Here is a 23,031-nt window from a genome sequence, read left to right as displayed (position 1 = left end):
ATCTGTGTTCATATGTGTGAGTAACAAAGGGAGAGAGCCTGCTTCCCCCTATTTCTCTTCCTGATCTACAGTACATGTGCAAAACTTTCCACCCTTTTTGTTGGGCACAGCCCAGGTTGAGACAATTTTCTGGGATGACCAAGTCTAACCATCCTGAATTAATTAGACAAAGAGTGGGATTCCCAAGCCTTCGACCCTCTCAATTATTCATCCTCAGCCGCCATCCGTCAGGCGTCACCAGAAGACCTTAACTTTGAAGGGAAGGCGCTCCCTGCGCAAAGACGCAACCTTCCAAAGAACCTTCAAGAGATCGGGGAGCAAGGAGGAGGGAACGAAGGTGCCGAGTGGGACGGAGGGTGGTGAGGAGTGGGCTCGGGAATGAGTCAGCTCCCCTCCCCTGTCACTCCGCGGCTCCGGGGGCGGAGGAAAAGAGAACTCGGCCGGTGAAGCTATAAAGGCGAAGGGGGGCAGAAGGCGAGCAGAGGAGGCGGCTGTTGGGGACGGGAGGGCGGACTCAACGCCCAACGAGCTGAGCGCCCGATCTCCCGTCCAAGCCTTTCATCTGCCTGCGGTCGGGATGCCCCGGATCAGCCAACGGAAGGTGGAAGGCTGCCTGGATTCCTAGACAGCGAAACCACCGAGCGAGCAAAGCAAGCTGTCAGCCGTCGCTCCCCCGGGCCAGGCTCCGCTCAGAGCAGATCTGGGTTGAGTTTGTCCCACGGCAAAAGGCGGCGTGGACGCGGGAAGCGATCCAGGACTGTTTCCTGCCCTAGACGTCCCGGCCAAGCTTCGCGGGTGGGAGGCTCCTTCTCCGGGTTCAGCCACCGCCTCCCGCCCGGGATCAGGTCTCCTTCCGTCTCCTTCCCTTCCTCCGCGACTGGCTCTCCTGCTGAGAAGGAGGAGGAGGAGGAGGAGGAGGAAGGGGGGCGCCCACCATGCCGCCCCGGAGACCTTGACTGGGAGCACCTACCCTTTGCTTGCGCTGCTCCGACGGCCGGAGGGCTCGCCTCCTTCGCCGACGCCGGGCTTTTGCAGAAGCTGCGCCGTCCAGCCCAGCCCAGCCCCCGGGAAGGAAGACGCCTAGGAAGAGGGTAGAGCCGACCATGCAGAGCTGGACTAAGTTCTCCTCCCGCCCTCTCCTCTTCCTAGCCGCGCTCTTGGTGGTGGAGGGTTCCCAGCTCGACGGCACCAAGGCGAACGCGATCAAGGCCACCCTCATGGGCGAGACGCCGACCCAGGCGGCCAACAGGTCGGCCGCTTTCCACCAGGGACTCTCTCTGGGGAGCGGCAAGAAAGGCAAACTCTTCGGCCAGGGGGGGAAAGGCCTCAAGCATTATCACCGACAAGGCGAGGTAAGGTGCATCCGCGTCGCCCTCGGCTTCCCTCCTCTTGCTTCTTTCCAGACGGGTCCCCCCGAGGAGCGGATCCAGGGCTCCGCGCTTTGGGGACGGGCAGTAATCGCAGCCTGGATGGTTAATCGCGGAGAGGTGGCAAGCAAGAAGGGAAGGTTAGAGCAGGAAGATAGGGGTACCTCATCCAGGGTCCCCTCAAAGTAATGACGTTCTTCCTTCCTCTTCTTCTTGCAGCTGAACTATCAATTACCTCGGATATGTATAAATTCCTCAAGAAGGTAACCGTAACCTATATGGTGATTTTAAGATTTTGTACCTTGCTACCATTTGGAGATAAGTTGTTTCTAGAGAGAGTCTAGTTCTGAAATACTTCTTGGACACTAATAATAAAGGTAGCATGAATGGAGGATTGAAGATTCAATGTTTCAAGTTTCTAGTACTCAGTGAGCACATTGTTTCAGCAGCAATTGACAATGACGATTGTATTACTAATATGACCACCAAAGAGTTGTTTTCAGCGTTTCCCTGTTTGTACATTAAATGCACCAGGATTTAAAAGAAAGCGCAAACATTGCAGTGTTTCAAATGAAACCACAATGTGGATAGCAGGTTAGCTCTGGGAAGATCACAGACAGGATTTTCCAATGTAGTATTTAAACTAGGGGACCAGGGGTGGTGTTAAAATAACCTGATGCTATTCCCATCATGGATGAGTGTGGAAGTAGTAAATTTCAAATTAAAGACCAGTAAGCCTTGTTCTCCAAGGAGTAGGACATTCCTCCCTTCCCATGAGGAATTATTAAATGGAGTGAGATGAAACTTTTTCAATCTCTTCCAGTAATACTAGTTCCTAACCAGAATTTTAGCAATAGAACAGATGTAACTCCAGAGACCTGTGGCCAGATCTCCCCACAAAAACTTAGAAGCAGCTGTAAAAATGAGAAAGAAGAGAATAAGAGTTTTCTATTGTTTTTCTTCTGTTGCTAGCCTGATTATAGAAATAAAAATATGCAGAATATCATTTTCATAAGGTAGCCATATTCATTTCTTCCAACAAAGAGACTTAGGGCACTTTAAAGGCAAGACCTTTAAAATAGCATAAAATATCAACTGTGATCCATTGACTTTATGGAATAAGGAAGTCATTAATCCTTAGGATGTCTCAACAGTTTCTTTAACGCAAAAGATGTCCTGAAGATATGAAGTTTTGTGATAATCGTGCTAATAGGTCTTGTAGCCTGAAACATCTGGAGTGCCATAGAAGTGCTTTTCCCTATGGCCCTACACTGTGCTAAGTAGCTTTAATAGATTTCAAGATTTGGTGGTGTTTTTTTTTTAAAAAAAAAAGCAGATTAAATTACATCTCCTTCAACTTGGTGCAGTCGGAGTTCAAAATCCTTAATTCCCCTGCATCTACTTTTAAAAAAAGTTTTGAGAAATATTGCATCATTTTCCATTGCCCCTTTATTTGTAATTTACTGCCTCTGAGATAAGAAAGCAGAAAATAGTAGCTTGATAACATTAAGCATGGTGGTCAGAAAACTGATAGTAGCAAAAAGTGCCTTAAGAATAATTCCATATTTTATATTGGGGAGAGTAACTGTAGAAAGTTGCTTCAAGGTCACAAAGTAGGCACATAAGTCACAAATTGTCACAGGGTCTTTCTCCTTCTGCTTTCTTTTCTTCTCCATTTGGGTTTCTCAGGAGTTGGTTAGAACCATTGCATCTTTAATTATCTTGACCTGAATGATTGCAGGCTACTGATTTCACAGGCTATATGCATCTTTTTATTTGTTTTGAAACAGAATGGAAAGCCTGCATGATTGTTGTATATGCCAACAGCCTTACACTATTGAGTCACAAGTTTTCTGAGCAAAACAAACAACAAAACAGTGTCAACCAAATAGCCTAGAATCAATCAGTGCTTCAATGGTATCAATTCTGTTCTTAACAGACATCTTTCAGAAGTTGATATGAGATATCTGACTGATCATATCCTCATTTTTTTTAAAAATTAAAAAGTCTAAATAATAGATTCTTATATGTATTTTAAAATCTGTTGTGAAGCAAACATTTCCCAGTGTATTTTTCTGGAAGAGGTATTGCATCCATCAACTGCTTCATTTTTGGACCGTTTCCCAGTCAGTTGAACTCAAATCCATTCACTAAATGAAAAGACATTCCTTGACTTCCTGCAAAGATAGAGTAACTGATGTCTGTTTTAATAGGAAGCTATCCAATATATATACATTCAAAATGCGGTTCCCATTAACAAGGTAAACAGCATAGAGTCCTCAAGCAAGGAAATGCAGACTTCTTCATTTTGAATATTCAGTCTGAATACAAGTAGCATTAACCTGAAGATTCATATTGGTGTTAGGCTCAAGAGTTAGGCTTTTTTTCTCACTGTGACTAAAAGATTGCTAGAAATTAGGGTAGAATAATTTACAATTAAAAAACAGCAATCAGTGGAAGCTGAGATATGCTGTCATTTATTCGTTCTGTACTCTTTAACTGATAGGCTGCAAAAAAGGTAACAGAAAATATTTTACTGGTTTCCTCTCAACTTGTATTATTATGAAAAACTACAACCTATTTATATTGTGTAGGCATGATTTTTATGAAAATCTAGGTTTAATTTCTCTGCAGTGAAAAAGGAACTTATTTGTTTGCTAGCTAAATGATGGCTTTTTCAAAAGATGCTTTTTCGCTTCTCATCCAAGAAGCTTCTTCAGTTGAACAGAAGTTGAACTGAACTGAACTGAAGAAGCTTCTTGGATGACAGGAAAAACATGTTCAAGCAAAACAAAGAAAGTCCAGTTGCCTTTTGAGAAATCACCTTTGGGACAACCATGATTGGGATGACTGAGAATCTCCATAGACATGATGCTGGCTTTCTTTTTTTCTCCTTCTGCCATCACAAATCCATGCCTTATTCCAGGCTGCCCAATGTGGTTGGAGCAAACGCCACTATAGTCAGAAAAATAAGTTGCCTTAGTCAGCCCATCCTTAGACCATGGTCTATCTATAATAATAATAATAGTAATAGTATTAGTATTAGTAGTAGTAGTAGTAGTAGTAATAATAATAATAATAATAATAATAATAATAATAATAATAATAATAATAATAATAATAATAATAATAATAATAATAAAGTTGGAAGGGACCTTGGAGGTCATCGAGTCCAACCCCCTGCTCAGGCAGGAAACCCTACACCATTTTGGACAAATGTCCAGTCTCTTCTTAAAAACTTCCAGTGTTGGAGTATTCACCACTTCTGGAGGCAGGTTGTTCCACTGGTTAATTGTTCTAACTGTCAGGAAGTTTATCCTTAGTTCTAGGTTGCTTCTCTCCTTGATTAGTTTCCATCCTTTGCTTCTTGTCCTGCCTTCAGGCGCTTTGGAGAATAGCTTGACTCCCTCTTCTTTGTGGTAACCCCTGAGATATTGGAACACTGCTATCATGTCTCCCCTCGTCCTTCTCTTCGTTAAACTAGACATACCCAATTCCAGCAACCGTTCCTTATATGCTTTAGCCTCCAGTCCCCTAATCATCTTTGTTGCTCTTCTCTGTACTCTTTCTAGACTAATAGTATCTAGACTAATAGTATCTAGACTAATAGTATTCTAGACTAATAGTATCTAGTAACATCTGATGCACAGCCATGGTCTAAGTTGAAATTTTATTCATCAGTAAATCTGTCTCTTCTGTTTTGTGTTCTAAATGTTGTTTTTATCAAATCCGCCTTAGAAAGTTAACTGGAACCTTGCCTCTCCCTGCAATCTTCTCTAATATTTCAGTATTTGCTTCCTAATAAGCAATGGACTTTTTCTAACTTCCGATGTCTGTGTGATAAAGATTATAAACCACGTTGAACATCATCTTTTGTATGTTCTGTGCACAATGTACTCAGTGCTAATTATCTTGTCATGATTAGAAAACTGTCCCCTGCTTCTGCTCAGATACAGTGGACTTTCTCTGTGCACTAAGAGAAAGGGAATAATTACTCTCTGGTTTCTCCTGCCCAGAGAAAGGCAAATGATTATTCCCCTCCCTCTTCTTCCATGAAGCATATTTTCCTATACAGGGGAATGCTTTATCCTACTTCCTTCTGAAGAGAATAGAATGGTCCATGTGGAATGTGACAAGGAATAATTGCTCATTAATTCCTCTTATTCAGAGTGATTTCTGGTTGAGAGACTGTACTGAGAGGAAAGGCCTCTGCCAAAATGCTACGGGCCAATTAGGGAGCACTCACAGGATGCATCTCAATCAAAACTTTCCAAATTCTGTTTTAGAATTTGCAGTTGAGAGAGAAAGCAACATGGCAAATGACTTCTTTTTATGCCTGTTTACTGCCACTGTCCATATTGCTGTGTACGTGCTTGTGTTTTTGTGCGTGCACACACTGACTTCCAAGTGTCAAAAGCTCCATGGAAAACATCCACTCTTAAGTTATGCTTTGTACAACTTGATCAAGATCTGTAACAGTACTTGAAAACTTTGTGCTCCAGAGAGATGAAAAGAGTTCTGCATCTGAATAATAACTATTTTTTTAAAAACATGGAATTTTATGTTGGAGTGAAGATAAACAAATAGGCACTAATAAGATGGGAAAATGAAAAATTTGACCTACCGTAATCAAGAGATATTTCAAGTATTTCTGCAGATGGATTTAACTCTTAGGAATTATATTTCTTTGGATAAAGATAAGACAGAACAAAATCATCTAGTCCATTAGGAGGGTTGTGGAGAAATTGAGGGCAATGTGCTTTTTGAGAGAATTTGTATTATGTAGCTGAGTTATAGTTCATAAAAACAAATATCTCATCTATAGGTAAATGGAATGTAACTAAACAGATAAATGATCATTTTTTTCCCATTACTTGTTGTTACTGTTGCTTGCTTGCTATACATAGCAATGGAAGGATGTATAGCAGAAAATAAGAATATAGGAAGCAGCACTCCTCTCCAAGTAGTAATATCAATTTTAAAATGCCTAGAGAAATTTGAGAGAAATTTTCAAGTGTCCCGTGAATAGAGTAGAAAAACAGAAGCCTCTTTCTCAATAGAAGAGAACTTTTGAAGAATTGCAGAGCAGATTTTATCACCAGATAAACTGAAAGCATGTGGGGAAATGAAGAAATGCCAATGTGCACTAATAAATCAGAACTCATTTCTTTTGTGCTGTTAAAGACTTCTGCATATTGTGATTGCAGGATAGAAAAATGAATCTGTGGCAGAAAAAAATTGGACTGGACCACTTTCTCCAATAACTTTCTAGTTTCAGTACTAAAAGGAAAACATTAGCTTTTGGTTCTCCCAGCAGTGGCTCATATATTTAAGACTGCAGGACAAGCAATATCAGTGATGGCTGTCACTGAATCTTTTTATTTATTTTTTATTTTTTTTAAAAGAGCTGCTGAGATGAAATTTCTAGTGTCAGAGCATGAAATCTGCTGTGTTTAAAAACAATGGTTACACGAATTCCAGCTAATTAGTACATAACAATTTTGTTTAAAAGAAACCATTATTAGATTAGTAGTTCTTAAGTTGTTTAGACTATTGGAATTTGTTTTGAAGGATACAAGATATTGTTTGAAAAATATCAAAGCTTTCTTCTCTCTCCCTCCCCTTCTATCCTTTTTCTTACCCTTGATCTTTATGGCTGTGACATTTACATGAATGTTTGTGGGTGGCAATGATTACAGTGACCTGAGCAAATTACCCCAAATTGGATAGTGTTTTTTTTTAATTTTTGGATAACAACCCATTTCCCAATCATCGCCAGGACATTCTGATAAGTGGTTTTGCAAAACTAAGGAAAGTTTGGGACCATTGCCTTAGCATTGGGAGTCAAGAGAATGAGGCTCAGAACAGATTGTGTGAATTTTGGGGTGATTGTGCTGTCTCTCAATCCAACCCACCTCACCAGATTTTTGTTTTATATAAATTGAAATATATAAACACTGTCAATGTGTCTGTGTGTTCCGTGTCATGTTTCTTACTGTCAAAGACCGAAATAAAAGACTTTATCTATATAGGCTACATCTCTCTTTTTAAAATGAGAGACCTGCAGTTGAAAAAAGTCTGGGCCATTAAATGTTGTTTAGACAAAAAAGAAAGTACAAATAGTATCGTTTTAATTGGTATTACAAAGTTCCAGACTTCATTTCCTTGTATATTAATAAAAGCGTGGTTGGCATAGTCTACATCTTAAAAATGAATACGTGCGTAGAAGAAAAGTCAGCATTTACTGGGATGAATTGATTTGCCTACAAAACACTTCATACTTGGTTTAAAAATGCTACTATAAAGTGGACTGTATCTACAGAGCATTCTGTTATCTCTTATACTTTGTACTCATATTTTGGTTATGTGGGTTCATTTTGCATCCCATGTAGCAACATATAGAGGTTTTTTACCGAACATGTTTCTGCAGCTAATCTTATTTTTAATAAATGTATTATTTCAAAGTGTACACTTAAAAGTGTTTAAAGTATAAGTTGTATTTTTAATACAGAGCTAAAAAGTAATATGAATTACCCTTCTGGAATTAAACAAAAATAAAGACTTTGTTAGCCTAGAATATGTGCAGATTTCTTTTGCAACTCCATTTTGAAGATAACATTCTGCTCATCATCTTCATGAATAGGCCTTTCTTTTCTTTCATATTGGAAAGAATATGCAATGAACTTGGTTACTTTTTCACAATTTGACCCCAATTTCTTTTAGCAGCTGTTACACTTGGCTCTTCCTAACTTTATGCATTCTTTTTTTTAATAGTAATTTTATCAAAAATTACAAGTACAGTGATTAAAAAAATACTAATACAAACTGGAAAAAAGAAGAGAGTAGAACAGAAAAGAAAAATAGAAATAATGAAAGACAGAAAAATATGAATATACCAAGGAAGAAGAAATAAAGAAATGACTTCATCACAAGTATAAACCATTTTAGTAAAATTCTCTTAAAATCCACAAAATTATCTATTCTTCGGTCAGCCATCTCTTATCCGTAAACAAATTGTTAAAAACTTCATTTCAGTTCTGAACAGGAATAGTTCATTATTCAAGATAACAACATGTCTATTTTAAACTTGATCAGATAAACCAACTTTATATTTTTTTCCTTCTACTTTTAACAATCTTGATCTTTATTCTTTTCAAATAATGTCCTAAAACTTGATTACTTTATTCCTTCTCACAAAATTCTTCAAAGATTTAACAATCCACTTTTGAAAATCCAATATAGGAAGATCATCCAGGTCACTTTCTTGCTTGTTATTTATATATCCCTTTTAATGATTAAGATATTAGCCACTTTATTTTGTATGTCCAGTATAACATTTTTTCCCATATCATTTTTGTGGCTTGTCAGTTTTAATTCCACTTTCAGAACAGTCTCAGATTTGTCCAGTAAAACTTGTTCCTTTTCCATAGTATAACAGTTTATCAATAGACACAGACTTACAATTAATGTCTGGATCCATTGTTCAGGAATGTCCTTTAATATATCACATGTTAAAATACTTTGCTCCATTCTGTATTAGTTACTCAAATGTAAGTGTTAGTTACTCAAATGTAAGTGTTCTTTAGGGGACTGGAGGCTAAACCATATAAGGAACGCTGCTGGAATTGGGTATGTCTAGTTTAATGAAGAGAAGGACGAGGGGCGACATGATAGCAGTGTTCCAATATCTCAGGGGCTGCCACAAAGAAGAGGGAGTCAAGCTATTCTCCAAAGCGCCTGAAGGCAGGACAAGAAGCAACGGATGGAAACTAAGCAAGGAGAGAAACAACCTAGAACTAAGGAGAAACTTCCTGACAGTTAGAACAATTAACCAGTGGAACAACCTGCCTCCAGAAGCGGTGAATGCTCCAACACTGGAAGTTTTTAAGAAGAGACTGGACAGCCATTTGTCCGAAATGGTATAGGGTTTCCTGCCTGAGCAGGGGATTGGACTTGATGACCTCCAAGGTCCCTTCCAACTTTATCATCATTATTATTATCATTTTCCTATAATTGTAATCTTTAGTATTTTCTAGTTCCTGGTTGCCTTCTGTCCAACCTTCAGATTCCATCCTTTTTTTTTTTAAGAATTCAAAACAACATATTTTCCAACGGGAAGGATTCTTATAATTAATTTCAAAATCATATTTCAAATTCATCTGGATTTTTAGCCCATTGGCAACTTTTTAAAAGTTAAGTTACAATCACCTTTTTGCAGCTTATTCTTCTCCCACCAAATTCTTTAAATTCTTAAACTTGTAATTAAAACTATTTCACAAAGGATTGAAGGAAACCTATTTGGTATCGTAAAAGTTGTCAATCCAAATATTTTTAATAGCTGAAAAGCAGTTAACAAGCAGTTTCTAAAAGTGATTAGAAAAATAAGTATGCCTTTCAAAGATACTAAGCACACTTTGAGTTAGAGGGTTATTCCATCTCCTAAAACTGTAAACCCGCTGGAGACTGCTAACTTGTAATCTCCTCACAAATACCATCTGCCTGAAGTATTTATGGGCAATCTCAAGTCCTCTCCTTGTCCAGAGTGGTTCCAGTCTTCTCACCAGCAGTTTCATGCTACCTATTACATGAAACAAAAATAATTAGAAAGGTCAAAAAGAGAACATGTATTAGTGAGCTTCTTCTGACTATGTCTGAACCATGTTTAGAAAATCTGTGTTTAACTAGGATTATACTAAAGACCTTTATACTCAGAGTGAGTATATATATATTTCAGCTCACACTGTTTTTAATTCATTTAATCCAATTCCTTTTACTCACTTAAAATATTTGGAAGTGAAAATATACATTAAAAAACTTAAATGGTACAGAATAAATTCCGATCATCAAAACAAGAATCCGTTTTTCTTTTATTATGTTTATTTAGAGAACTCTCAGCAGTGAGATTATCTATGCCTCAAATAACTTAGTTTTCCAGGTCTGATTAATTAAAGATCAGAAGCCCCCAACCTTTTGGGCACCAGGGACCGGCTCCGTGGAGAGAGGTTTTTCTGTGGACCGAAGGGGTGTAGTTTCATGGTCTGCTTGCATCCCATGGATGAGGCTTCACTTGTTTGCATGGCCCAGTTTCTGGCATGCCATGGACCAGTGCTGGTCCATGGACTGGGCATTGGGGACCCCTGCTATAGATTATTTGTCTATCTGAGCTTGAATTCATTCTCTCTGTTCTCTACTGCCCTGTACAATGACATAGAAAACATACTAGATCCTCTGGTTTAGTCTTAAAGTAAAGATTTATCCTATTCAGTCATGTCTGACTCTAGGGGTCAGTCCTCATCTCTGCTTCTTAGCCGAGGAAGCAAGCATTGTCTGAAGACATTTCTTTGTTCATGTGGCCAGCATGACTATATGCCAGGGCATAAAGAATGCTGTTACCTTCCCACCAAAGTGGTATTTATTTATCTACTCACATTTGCATCCATGTGCTAACTGCTAGATGGGCAGGAGCTGAGGCAGGAATGAGAAATCAAGCATGGTGCTTGGGTCTCAAACCTGGTCTGTCAGCTTTCCAGGTGACAAGCTCAGTGTCTTTAATCTGCTGAGCCATTGCGCTCCCATTGTTTAATCTTACATATATGCAAAGTGACTCACTTAATGAAGAGCCTTCCATGCATTCCTCTAAATAATGTATTTAAATATGTAATCAGTGTCCTCCAGGAGTGATTCGGACTCAAGCAAAAGGTTGGTATTTGTTCTATTGGAACAACAAAAAAAGGATTTTATTAAAAATATATATATCAGTACATAGATATCACACATCGAGCTTCACAGCCTGCAAGCTCTCTAGTTCTCTTTTCCGACTTTTAGAACAGCCTACAACAGCCATTTGCCTTTTGAATACACCTGGATTACAGCTCCCAGCAGTGTCAGAATGTATGAGAATGGTGAAGGCTATATCTGTTGTAATGTGTTTGTGTGTAGGGAAACATCCTATATGTTTCTTTTTCTCATCGTTCTATAGACTTTTCTGAAGAAATGAATAGGTATGGAAGATGTGTTAACATTGGGCTTTTAGATATCTTTGGCTGCACATCTCTCCTCTGGTTGTTTCTCCATCCTGCCAAAGGAGTAGATGCGTCTTCGTATTGTAGCAGCAGCAGGAGCCGCAACAAGAGTTTGAGGCCGGCAGTGAGGGATTTGGATAAGAAACAGATCAGGCATGTAAAAGACTCTGCAGAAGTTTCCACAGCTGTAGACTTAATCTTTATGCTAACAGTTCTCTGGATGCAAACTGGCAATCAAGTAAGGAAAAGAATACCTTCAGCATCCTTGGCCAGGAAATAAGAATTTAGCTTATCCCACCTTAGGGTTGCTGGTGGCAGATGTCTAAAGCAGTGGTTCTCAACCTTTTTAATGCCGCAACCCCCAACCGGTCGTAAGTCGAGGACTAAACCGGTCGTAAGCCGAGGATTAAACCGGTCGTAAGTCGAGGACTAAACTGGTCGTAAGTCGAGGACTACTCAACCGGTCGTAAGTCGAGGACTTTCCCTGCCCAGGAGCGCCATGCATGTGTGGTTCCGCCCCCTGCACCGGCCAAGGCGTAGCTGGCAAGCGGCAGAGACGGAGCAGGCCGACCACCAGCTGGCCCAGCTCAAGGGAGGTAAGGCACCTGCCGGAAAAGGGGAAAAAATGGCAGACAGCCTTGCTTGGCGACCCCCGTGAAATGGTCGATCGACCCCAAATGGGGTTGCGACCCATAGGTTGAGAACCGCTGGTCTAAAGAATGATCCATCCTACTAGCAGAAGCTCTATTTTTCACTGATCTGATTTTCTATATACTTTCTGAAATATATGAATGGTTTTGTTACTAATCACTTAGGGTGTGCCCCAGGATAATCTTGTCTATGTTCAGAAACTAAGTACAGCTGGTTAGTATTTTGGATGGGATACTTTCAGATGAAAGTGAAGTTGAGATTCATTCCATTTCTATGAGCCTGCCAAGAAAACTGAGTTTGACTCAGAAGAGACTTTTCTTTTAATGATGATCTGGGTTGTATAGCCTGATTATCAATACTCTTTTGTAGGGCCCCTTAAATTGTGGTTCAGTTTGGCTCTGGAAGACTTTTGCCAAGGAATGGTCAGTTGTCCCGCCTCCAAGTTGACATAAGAGAACATATCAAAGGTCATGCCCAAAAGGTGGGTACAAGACTTGAGAATTTGACTTTCTTCAGTAGAGGATTTGTTTGATCTGAATATTGTCCCTTGATGCAGATTTTTAAATAAAAACTATAGAATAGCAATATTTGGGTTTCCCAAAAGATTTTATAAAATGGAGGCAGATTTGTATTTGGCCCCCAATCTGTAGTGAGGAACAATGGCTCTTTTTTTTTTTTTAAAAAAAGGTTTCTTTTAAAACTTGTTTTGTTTAAGAAAAACAAGTTTTGTTTAAGAACATCCACTTTCTGCTGTAATTTTTTAATATATATTTAGAACTATTACCCTGTGCTTTTAAACTAGATTATACCTGTATTTTTTCTTACAATTCACAGGAATATAAATTAGTATTATAGGATTAAGATAATTATTTATTTCTGTACTTCATCCTTTTTGATTCCAGTTTTGATACAATTTATTAATGTATTTGAGTGAATTGTGAAATACTCAGTTAATTGGTCTAATGTAGCAATGATGCCAAGCTAGGCAAAGATTTCCATTGCCTTCATTAGCAAAACTTTTCCATATTGTTGCTACTTTCAAATGAGTATTGAATTAATTTATTAATTATATATGTTTATTCCATGTGGTAGTTCTTAAAAAAATACATTATTGAATGAGCAGGGGGTTAGACTAGATGACCTCCAAGGTCCCTTCCAACTTTATTATTATTATTATTATTATTATTATTATTATTATTATTATTATTATTATTATTATTAATTATTATTATTATTATTATTATTATTATTATTATTATTATTATTATTATTATTATTATTATTATTATTATTATTATTATTATTATTATTATTATTATAGAAAGAAGTTTCTGTGGATATTCATAAGTAGGAGCCTTTAAAGCTTAGGTAGGGAAAATTCTCTGAGAAGGTTTTTGTATTGAATCCCCTACAAAGATAGTTTCAAAAAGTCAGTACATTGCTCCATTAATTTCTGTGCAATTATTCATTTCCATAGATATTTTTGAAAAACTATGCTGTTGTCAATTTTAAAAAAAGGGGTAGTTTTCCAAATTTGAATTACACTTTCATTTCTAAATTATAGATTACATCATGTGGTATAAATTTCCTTTCTAGGTAGTTTTGGAATATTTATATATACCATCTTTATTTAGTTGGACTGCTTTGGATTAAAATATGAAATTAGATATGTCATATTATCATACTGATTTGAAAATCCTGATACATTTTGTGGAAAATTGCAATTTGATTTTATGATAATCAATGTTCTGTGTCAATTCAGACTTTAAAACTTTTCTTTAAATACCGGTGAAAAGGAAGATTTGGATAGATACTGGGATTTTTTATTTTAGATCAGTTATGGATTGATAGTGATAAATTTCATCATATCCTATTAGATAAAATATCACTTGTCTTTTGATGCTTGTAGTTATAACTACAATTGCTAACATCTATTGATATCTTGATTTGCATTTGCATTTTCAGCTTCAGAGATAAATTAATAAAATTAGTCAGAGATTCATATTATAATTAACAAAACTTATAAAACTAAAAATCATACTACTATCAATTTTTTAAAATATTTTTTGTTGCTAAATCAATTTGACATGCAAATTTTAAATACAGAATGGAATAAGAAATTTCTTTTTGTCTAAACAGTGAAAGAATATGTCTATGAAAATTTTCAAAAAATCTTAGCCTCCAACAATAATATTTCAATATATTAAACTTAGAATAAAATTAGGTATATTTATATTGATATAACTTTAAAATTTTTCTTTTTGTTGTAATCTAATGTTATTTTAGAGTCACAGTAATTTTGTACTAGTGTGTAGTAATAATGAGTAGTTTTGATTAGTATTGGATGATTGTGCATTTATTTCCTAGATTAGCTCTGGGAAGTCCTGGGGGGGGAGGGGGGAAAAGGGTAGGTTGGTATTATAGATTTATATGTATATATATGTATGATTTTCTAAGGAGGTGCCCGGTGATACCCCAACTGCACTGACGGGATGGCTGAGGGGGAAAGGGAGGTAGGTAAGAGGGAGGAAGGAGGAGTGGTGGTAGGATAGGGAGGAGGAAGGTGTAGGCAAGTGAGAAGGTGGTGCGGGAGGGGGACATCGGACACGTCCGTGAATGTATTGATTGGTGTTGATTTTTTTTTTCTTTCTGGTTGATATTGTGATAAAAGATTTATGTTTTTGTTTTTCAATGAAAAATCAATAAAAAATTTTTAAAAAAATAATATTTCAATATATTGAACCCCGTTGTGTTTATATATATATATAAAAGGAATAAGTTAATCATGTTCTTGGAGATATAGTGAGAAGAATGCTTCTCTCAGACACACATTTTTGCAACATCCTAAAATTGTATTATATTCTGCTAAGAAGATTTTATACATATTGATTTAACTTGGACAGAAGTTTTAATATTTGTTAGTGTCCCTATTCTTTTGAATTCCATAAGTCCTATAAGGAAATTGATAGCTGCAAAATGTTCATTTTGCCATTCTTACCGCCAATAGATTTGTTTTTCAATCCTTGGAAGACAGACTTATGGCTCAAGTTGTTGAGTAGATGGAAGTCCTGACGCTATTTGTGACTAATGAACTGTTTGCTTACAAGCATAACTTTTTATGGATAATTGAACTGAAATATGGTAATCCTTTAATGAAACTCCTGTATAAAACTGTCATTATGTACACATTTATGAATGTTGTTTTATATATACAGACTTTTTTCATTTCTAGCTATATAATTGAGTGGAACAGCATTCTAATTGTTGTAGTTATCAAGCTCTCAAAGTATAATGATATTTGTCTTGTGACAAAACAACATAGTAAAAAGGTTCTGTCTGTCTGCTCTAAGGTGTATCAATCCGTAAAGAATATATATATATATATATATATATATATATATATATATATATATATATATATATATATATATATATATATATATATATATATATATATATATATATATATATATATATATATATATATATATATATATATATATATATATAAACAATCATTTCTTTTTTGGTTTTTTGGTGAGCACATACTTCAGTCTCTAGAGATTGCTGCACACCAATCCTGTGGCTGTGGAATGTGTTGGCAGAAATTATTTAAAATCATGAATTTTTGAAAGGATTAATCCAAATATAAAATTGCTGGGAATGAAAAAGTTAACTCTAGATTGGTAGATGTGGAAATACAGTATGGAATAATATTATACAAATATTCTGCCAACTTTGTATGTTATATAGCTTGAAGTTTTTATTCTCTTTATTTTTAAAAAAAAAATCATTCAAATTGCAAGGTTCTAAGAACGTTGCAAGGGACAGAATGTAAATCCAACTAATATGCTTTTATTGTTAAAAGGGGTTTGGGGACTATTTGCATATCAAGATTCCACATATTAGAAGTTGCCATTAAAATTCAGATGGAAGCATAGTTAGATGAGACTTTCTAAGATAAAATATCCTATAAATCAAGTTTGATAGCTGATGTCTTCATAGACATATTCATGTCACTTTCTTGACAACTATGTGATAGTGCACAAATGGTTGACATTATTTTCTAGTCTACCATACAGGCTTGGAATTTCCCGGTGCTGTTCAAACTTAATTAGTTTTTAAAATCAAGTAGGGATGGCTAACTGCTATCATCTAGCTGGGTTAAAGTTCTTAATAACAATGAGCAATTAAAATTGCAGTAATGCTGATTACTGTTCTTAGAAGATAGATCAAGTCTTCACAAATGCCCTATAATAAGAGGTTGCCAAATCATTGTTTAATTGGTTGGTATCCATTTTGTTTCCTTGTTCCCCCCTCTTCCCCATTAGCCCTGGTCATATGGAGTTTTCTTTGGTTTTCTGCATTTTAATATACTAACATGAAAAGGGAATAGAGAAAAAAGCATATGTACTATATTTTATTATCTCTACTATAATAAGGACCAGCTTCCAGACTGAGCCATGTACAAAAGGCATTAGCGTAAGATGATCTTTGATTGGATATTGTTGTGCTGTAATTCAAACCAGCATTGCTGCAAAACAATCAGTGTTTGGTATGATAGTGTTTTCCTTTTTGGACTGGCACTGCATTTTTAAAAGAAAATGCCATGGTGAAGCAGGACAGAAAACACACCATGGTTCTGAGCTTGATTGCACAAGGTGGTTTATCTGGAGCACCTTATAACCTCCAAGTAGGGGTGATATTTTAAATCTCTATTTAAATCAGTCTTGAATATAAACTTAATGGTAAATCTATGCTTCATGCAAGGGCACCCCTGGGACTTTTATTTTTTATTTTATAAAATATAAAGGATTTTTAAAAATGTTCTCTTCAAAGAGCAGACTAGAGCTTCACAGATGAAAATGGAGAATCCGTGTCATAAACCTGGTAGGAGACAGTTCCCCAATTTATTTAAAGCTGTTAGTGAATTGGACAGCATATAAATTTAATAAACATATAAAATAAAAACATATAGAAAAAACTTTCCAATGTATGGAAACTGCAGATGTTTGCAATGATAAAATAAAAACTGGGAAACTTTCCCTCATTTTTTTCACAACTATTTACTGCATTAATAATTCTTCATCCAGCAAGGAGATAGTTTCAGTAATCCATATGAAATCCCAGGTGTTAAGCCATCGATACATGTTATAGCAATGTTTTTTATTAATTTATATCCTGATTTTCCCCTGTATGGTATAAAAATGAATTCACAATTTTATCATGAAGAACCAGTCAGTCAGTTCAATTGCAGAAAATTTGATTTGCGGAGGATAAATTCACCATAGGATAAATTGCGGAGGATAAATTCATCCATAGTTAATCAGATTGTGCTAAGCTTCAGAAAGCCATTTCATCTTAATGAAAGTCCACACAAAGACCCCTTTTAAGTTGCAACCTGTGTTCTCCCCTCCTTCTAAATGCAAAATGAAACAGTGATATTGCTTTGATCTGCAGATTGTTTTTGAGCCCTTCATCTGGTAGTTCCTAGGAGAACAACTGAAAAAGCTACCAACCATGCAAACACGGGAGCCATTGAACAGACTTCCATGAATGTAGACCAATAAGAAAAGAACTTTTGGAACTGTTGGATGCATCAAATAAGGCCTCACTGAGAAGACATGTCACATCTGCTTTAGATATATGTAGTATTCCATCATTTTGTTAAGCTGAAGCACAATTGCCTTCATATATCTAATAATTAGTATGCATGTAGATATTGATCCGCTAACCCCTAAAAGGAGCAACAAAGGAACTGGCCAGACTTCTCATTTTCTATGGTTCCCAGAGTGAAATCTAGTGATGCTTTTCAGTGCATGTGCATCTTGTTAAGGATAATGTGTTCCCTGAAGCACAGCAGCTGTCTGTCAAGAACTGGGATAAAAATTCACTCTATATTAAAAGTTTCATGGAATGGACTACTTTTTGAAACAGTAAAAAGAGTTTTTGTAAATTGTTAGTTAATACAGCATTTCCAAAATGCTTTTTAGTATTGCTTGTAAAATTCTGGGCTCATTTTTTCCTCCAATTTTGCTATCTTCCACAACTTCCCGTGTAAGGAAATGGCTTTTAAAGAGCAGAATCCTCTTAAAATTATTTTTTTTTTTCCAAGGGATCCTTAACACAGCAGCTGCAACAAATTGAAACTGAACTTTACCCTCAATTAGAGCTTTAGATATGGATTGCCAAGTAAATAAAGTTGTTATAACCTCATGGTAACGTCTTAGGCAACTGGACCTTAAGGTTTTATGAATAAAACAGAAGAAGTGGCATTATTTGTAAAACTGTTCATTATCTCTCATGTTTCAAAGAAAGTTATAAAACTATCCCAATTCATTTAAATATAGATCACATTTGAACTTGTCCTTCTGTGAGAAATTAATGTTAGAATTTCTATAATTTTTGTATTTTTCCTTAAATGCTACTGTACCTGTTAGGATAAAAGCTGTGCAAGAGACCAAAGATGTAATAACTTGATATGTAGCATGTAGTCATGAAGATCAGTTGTAATTTGTTCCATTCCTTCACTGAGGTTGATACATGTTGGTCATAAAAAGCTACAGATTAAGTAAGCAAATGAACAATCAAATCTCTCCCAGTTGAGTCCACTAGGTTACATCATGGATAAATAAGCTAGGTAGAGTTATGGGAAGAAAGAAATCTGTAACATCCCATCTTGATACCGGGGATTTCATGTCCCAGTACACGTAACATGTGCATATTGCTATGGTTGAGTGCTAAGGCAATATAGGAGAGTGTGTGGATTGTGCTGGTGCTGATGAAGCAATGACTACCCCAGACTTTCCCAAACTTCAGCATCACTCCCCAGGATACTTAGTTTGCTCAGAATTCTCCCAGTGGCAATCTTTCCCTTGATGACTTGCTTTGGAATTTAGCTCAGCCCAGTCTTGTCCAGCCAAAGAGGGGGATATAGCACTAAAGCAGCCCCCGAATATAATACTTCAGGGGTTGCCTTAGACTAGTAGATGATATGACCATTTAAAATGGAAGCAGGTCAATTCAAGCATTTTCTGAAAGTATTCTTACTTTGTCTTCCAGTGATTTTGCTGAAGCTCAAATCAAATCAGGTTTAGGGGAACTTATGTAGAAGCAACTAGAAAGTTAGTAATTCAGTATATGGAATTGCAGTGTTCCTCACAGAACAAGATAACTGGATCTTGGAGTCTATTGTTGGGCCAGATCATAAGGATGAAAACTTAGCAAATCCTTGTCTTATTACTTTGGATTTTTAGTACAGTTAATCCTCATTTACCAACTGCCTTGTTCAGTAACCGTTTGAAGTTACAATGCACGCATTGTGCTATGCCTGACCTGTTGTTTTTCTTTTATTTCCCCCTTTGCACAGTAGAGAAATTGGAGAGGAAGGCATTACAAAATTTTGCTTTCTTATTCTCTTGTAATCTCTTCTTCTCCAGTTAAAGTAAATAAAAACATTAATTTTCTTCTTGCTAATTATTTGGAAAGCATTCCAAAGGGTGAGGGAATGGAGAAAAGGAAAGCACAGTTGCAGTCATGGGATTTCCCTCTTAGCAACCACTTTGCTTAGCAAATTCTGGTTATTAAAGAGGGATTATCTCTATGTAGATGCATTTGGGGAGAGTTCTACCATTTGTTTGTAGCTGGAGTTTCTTGAAGAAGGCATGTTAAATTAACAATTGCCGTATGAAGGTGAACATGCTGAAATAAAAGTAAAATGGAAATAAACAACCAAATTTTGGGCTAAAATTAAGATTGTATTTTACCCCAAAGAACAGATCCACAGAGTGGAATTCAGCTTAATTTTTATTTGTGTTTTAACTTTTAGGTAGCAATAGCAAAGATAAAATTTGTACAATTATAGCTACTACAGCAGTTTTTAATTGCCTTAGTTTCATCATGATTAAAGTATTACACAGCACCTATCTTTTGGAAGTTGGAGTTGATACAAAATGGCAGCAAGGAAGCCAACCCATGCATGGCACCAAGATAAATTCCTGCTAGAAGAGCAGAAATATTTGCAGTTGTTTCTAGGTACAATTTAACATGTTAGTTTTTCACCTTTAAAATTTTATATAGCTGGCTATGGGAGGTACTTGGTAAAAAAAATTGCCTGCATTCTGTAGGAAAATGAGTTTTAGAGATGTTCATGTTTCAGAAGTCCATTTGTTGGATAGTGAAGAGAAATAAAGAACTTAACAGCAAAAAGATACATGATCTCTAAGTTAAGGGAAACATGAAATGAGAAAAATTACTTTTGGAAAAATGCTAGTGCTTCTTGCTAAGTTTTTGGGGAAGAGATGGATTGATTCTTTTCATGTATGAAGCCTTTTTTGGGTCATTCACCAATCCCTCTGTAAAGAGGGGATAAATGTAGAGACTTCCCATGGTGGAGAGCATTCTGACAAGACTTTTGCCACCATAAATCATAAATCTTATAATGAAATTCTATAATTAAGACAAACAAGGAAACCTCATAAGCATAACTTTTTACAGTTTCTTACCAAATGGTTTTCCCAGTTGCAATGTATGGCTGTGAAAGTTGGACCATAAGAAAGGCTGAGTGCAAAAGATCAACCCTGACTGCTCTTTAGAAGGCCAGATCCTGAAGTTGAAACTCAAGTACTTTGGCCACCTAATGAGAAGGAAGGACTCACTGGAGAAGAGCCTAATGCTGGGAAAGATTGAGGGCAATAGAAGAATGGGACGACAGAGAATGAGGTGGCTGGCTGGAGTCACTGAAGTAGTAGGCGTGAGCTTAAATGGACTCCAGAGTATGGTAGAGGACAGGAAGGCCTGGAGGAATATTGTCCATGAGGTTGCGATGGGTCGGAAACGACTTCGCAACTAACAACAACAACCAAATTATTCAACTGGCTTCTGCATTTTTTTTACAAAGAAGTTTTTCTAGGTTCTAGGTTCTAGGTTCTAGGTCAATTTTCAGTTTGAATCCAGTAGGCAGCTTTCAGTAGCTCTCAATTTATAGCAATCTTTGATTGATTGATTGATTGATTGATTGATTATGTGCCATGAAGTCAGAATTGACTCTTAGCAACCACATAGATAGATTTGGTCCATGATGACCTGTCCATAACCTGTCCCCAAAACCTGGCTATTGTACCTTGTATGAGAACTGTGGATTGATTTGTTTAATGATCTATTTGTTNTTTTCTTGGCTGCCTGTGATGTTCTCAGCAATCTTCTCCAACACCCAAGTTCAAAACTGTTAGTACTCTTCTGGCTGGCTCTATTCTGATCTTTGTATATACAGAAAAATCACATCATCTGAATATGTTTTCCAAATGCTAGTCTGTGATGTATTTATTGAACAGAACACTGGTAATCTGAAGGATAATAGCTGTATAGGATGCATTTCATCAGCTTGAAGCATCCCTTCTATGCATAATCCTTATTCTCTACTGATATAATGTTTGCTATATAAAACTGGACAGGGATGCAAGGATGTTAGAAGCCAAGTTATGGCTTTCAGTTCTTTAATGAATCCCTTCCTGGCCTTGCTAATGTTAAGAAGACATACTGGTGCCTCATGTGTTCTGCAGCTGGGAGACTGGTGCCAATTCAGGCAGGCAACTCTTTGTGTCTGTTTTGACTTTAGCTTTCCAGAAGCTCCGGCACCGTGTTGTTCTCCAGAGAAGCATCTAAGTGGTTTCCCATTGACCAGGGATATGATGCTGGTTAATGGAAGCAGCATGTGAGGTGGGACTCCCCTCATACAGAATAATTTAAATCTGTTGGTTGAAGGTTTATGCAGCCCATATTCCTGGTTTCTCTTTTTGTATTTCATTGCACAAAGTCACCTTTTAGCAGTGTTTTGGCTTGTGAACAGAAGAGCCCTGGGTTAGCAGGAATATGCAGAGTTCCCAGCATCACTTCCATAGAAAGCCACTACTGTTAAATCAGCTTGATAGATCAACATTTTTGCCACAACCTTTATTGATGATTCATGGTTATAAGCATTTATAATTTATTTAGCTGATATATATATGGCCACCCAATTTGCAGATTACAAATCTGGGTGGCTAACATAGGATTAAAAATAAAATCAGCAATGTAACTTAATGCCATCCCACAACCATTCAGCATTTCAGTTGTTAGAAACAGGATCATTCAGTGCTGTGGCCCAGTGCCTGGGGGGAAAAACAGGTCTTATTTGAATCTGGGAGTGGGGAAGGGGTATGCTATGCCAAAGGCTAGTGCATCAGAGAATATGTGCTTCCTGAGTCCTGCCAGATGGCACAAATTTGGAGAAGTGGTGGGAAGAAAAAAAATGGAGACAGGCAGTCCTGCAAATAGGACACAGCCCTATCCCTGTGTCATTAAGAAATTCATAAATGCTGATCAATATTTGCATTACAACCAGAAGCCTAGTAAATGCAACTTATGAAGGGGTAGTATTACATGGTTTACATGGTGCATCCATAATTACCTGGGCCATTGCATTTTCTGACAATTGCAATTTCCAAAATATACTGCTCAAAAAAATAAAGGGAACATAAAAATAAGACATCCTATATGTTTGTGTTCCCTTTATTGTTTTGAGCAGTATATTTTCAAGGGTAATTCCATGTAGAAGGCATAATCCAACAGGCATGGACCAAGACGTAAGTGTGAATAAGGCTTCTTGAGCATGGGCACAGCATGGGCATACTTGATTCATAGAATAGCTTTGAGCAATGCTCTCTTGGTTATGGTGTCACATACTATTCAAGCAAGATCTGAGAGTCCAAGAAGACTACCAAATTGTACAGCAGTTCTTTCTGAGGCAGTGTGACCCATCTATGAGTAAAGGTGGAGAATCCCGAGATCCAGAAGCCCCCCCCCCCAAACCCACAATCACTTTTATTTATTTATTTATTTATTTTATTCAATTTATATCCCGCCCTTCTCCCGAAGGACTCAGGGCGGCTCACAACATTATTAAAAAACAAAGACAAACCCACACACCCCACCGAATAAAACCAAATTAAAAC

General features: G+C 37.0%; 1 protein-coding gene across 1 annotated transcript in view; it reads left to right on the top strand.

Moving 5' to 3' along the window:
* Nucleotides 1-1,075: 1,075 nt before the first annotated feature.
* The window catches only part of DKK2 (dickkopf WNT signaling pathway inhibitor 2), a 54,102-nt gene continuing 32,146 nt past the window's right edge, over nucleotides 1,076-23,031 (top strand). Inside the window, exon 1 of the mRNA XM_015810169.1 lies at nucleotides 1,076-1,352. Coding sequence (XP_015665655.1) covers nucleotides 1,104-1,352 — 249 coding nt within the window. The 5' untranslated portion in view covers nucleotides 1,076-1,103. The remainder of the gene's footprint in view (nucleotides 1,353-23,031) is intronic.

The sequence above is a fragment of the Protobothrops mucrosquamatus genome, unplaced genomic scaffold (assembly GCF_001527695.2).
Source record: "Protobothrops mucrosquamatus isolate PMUCROS unplaced genomic scaffold, P.Mucros_1.0 scaffold_4, whole genome shotgun sequence".
Lineage (NCBI taxonomy): Eukaryota > Metazoa > Chordata > Lepidosauria > Squamata > Viperidae > Protobothrops > Protobothrops mucrosquamatus.
Note: the sequence above shows the minus strand (reverse complement) of the source record. Positions and strands in the feature narration are given on the sequence as shown.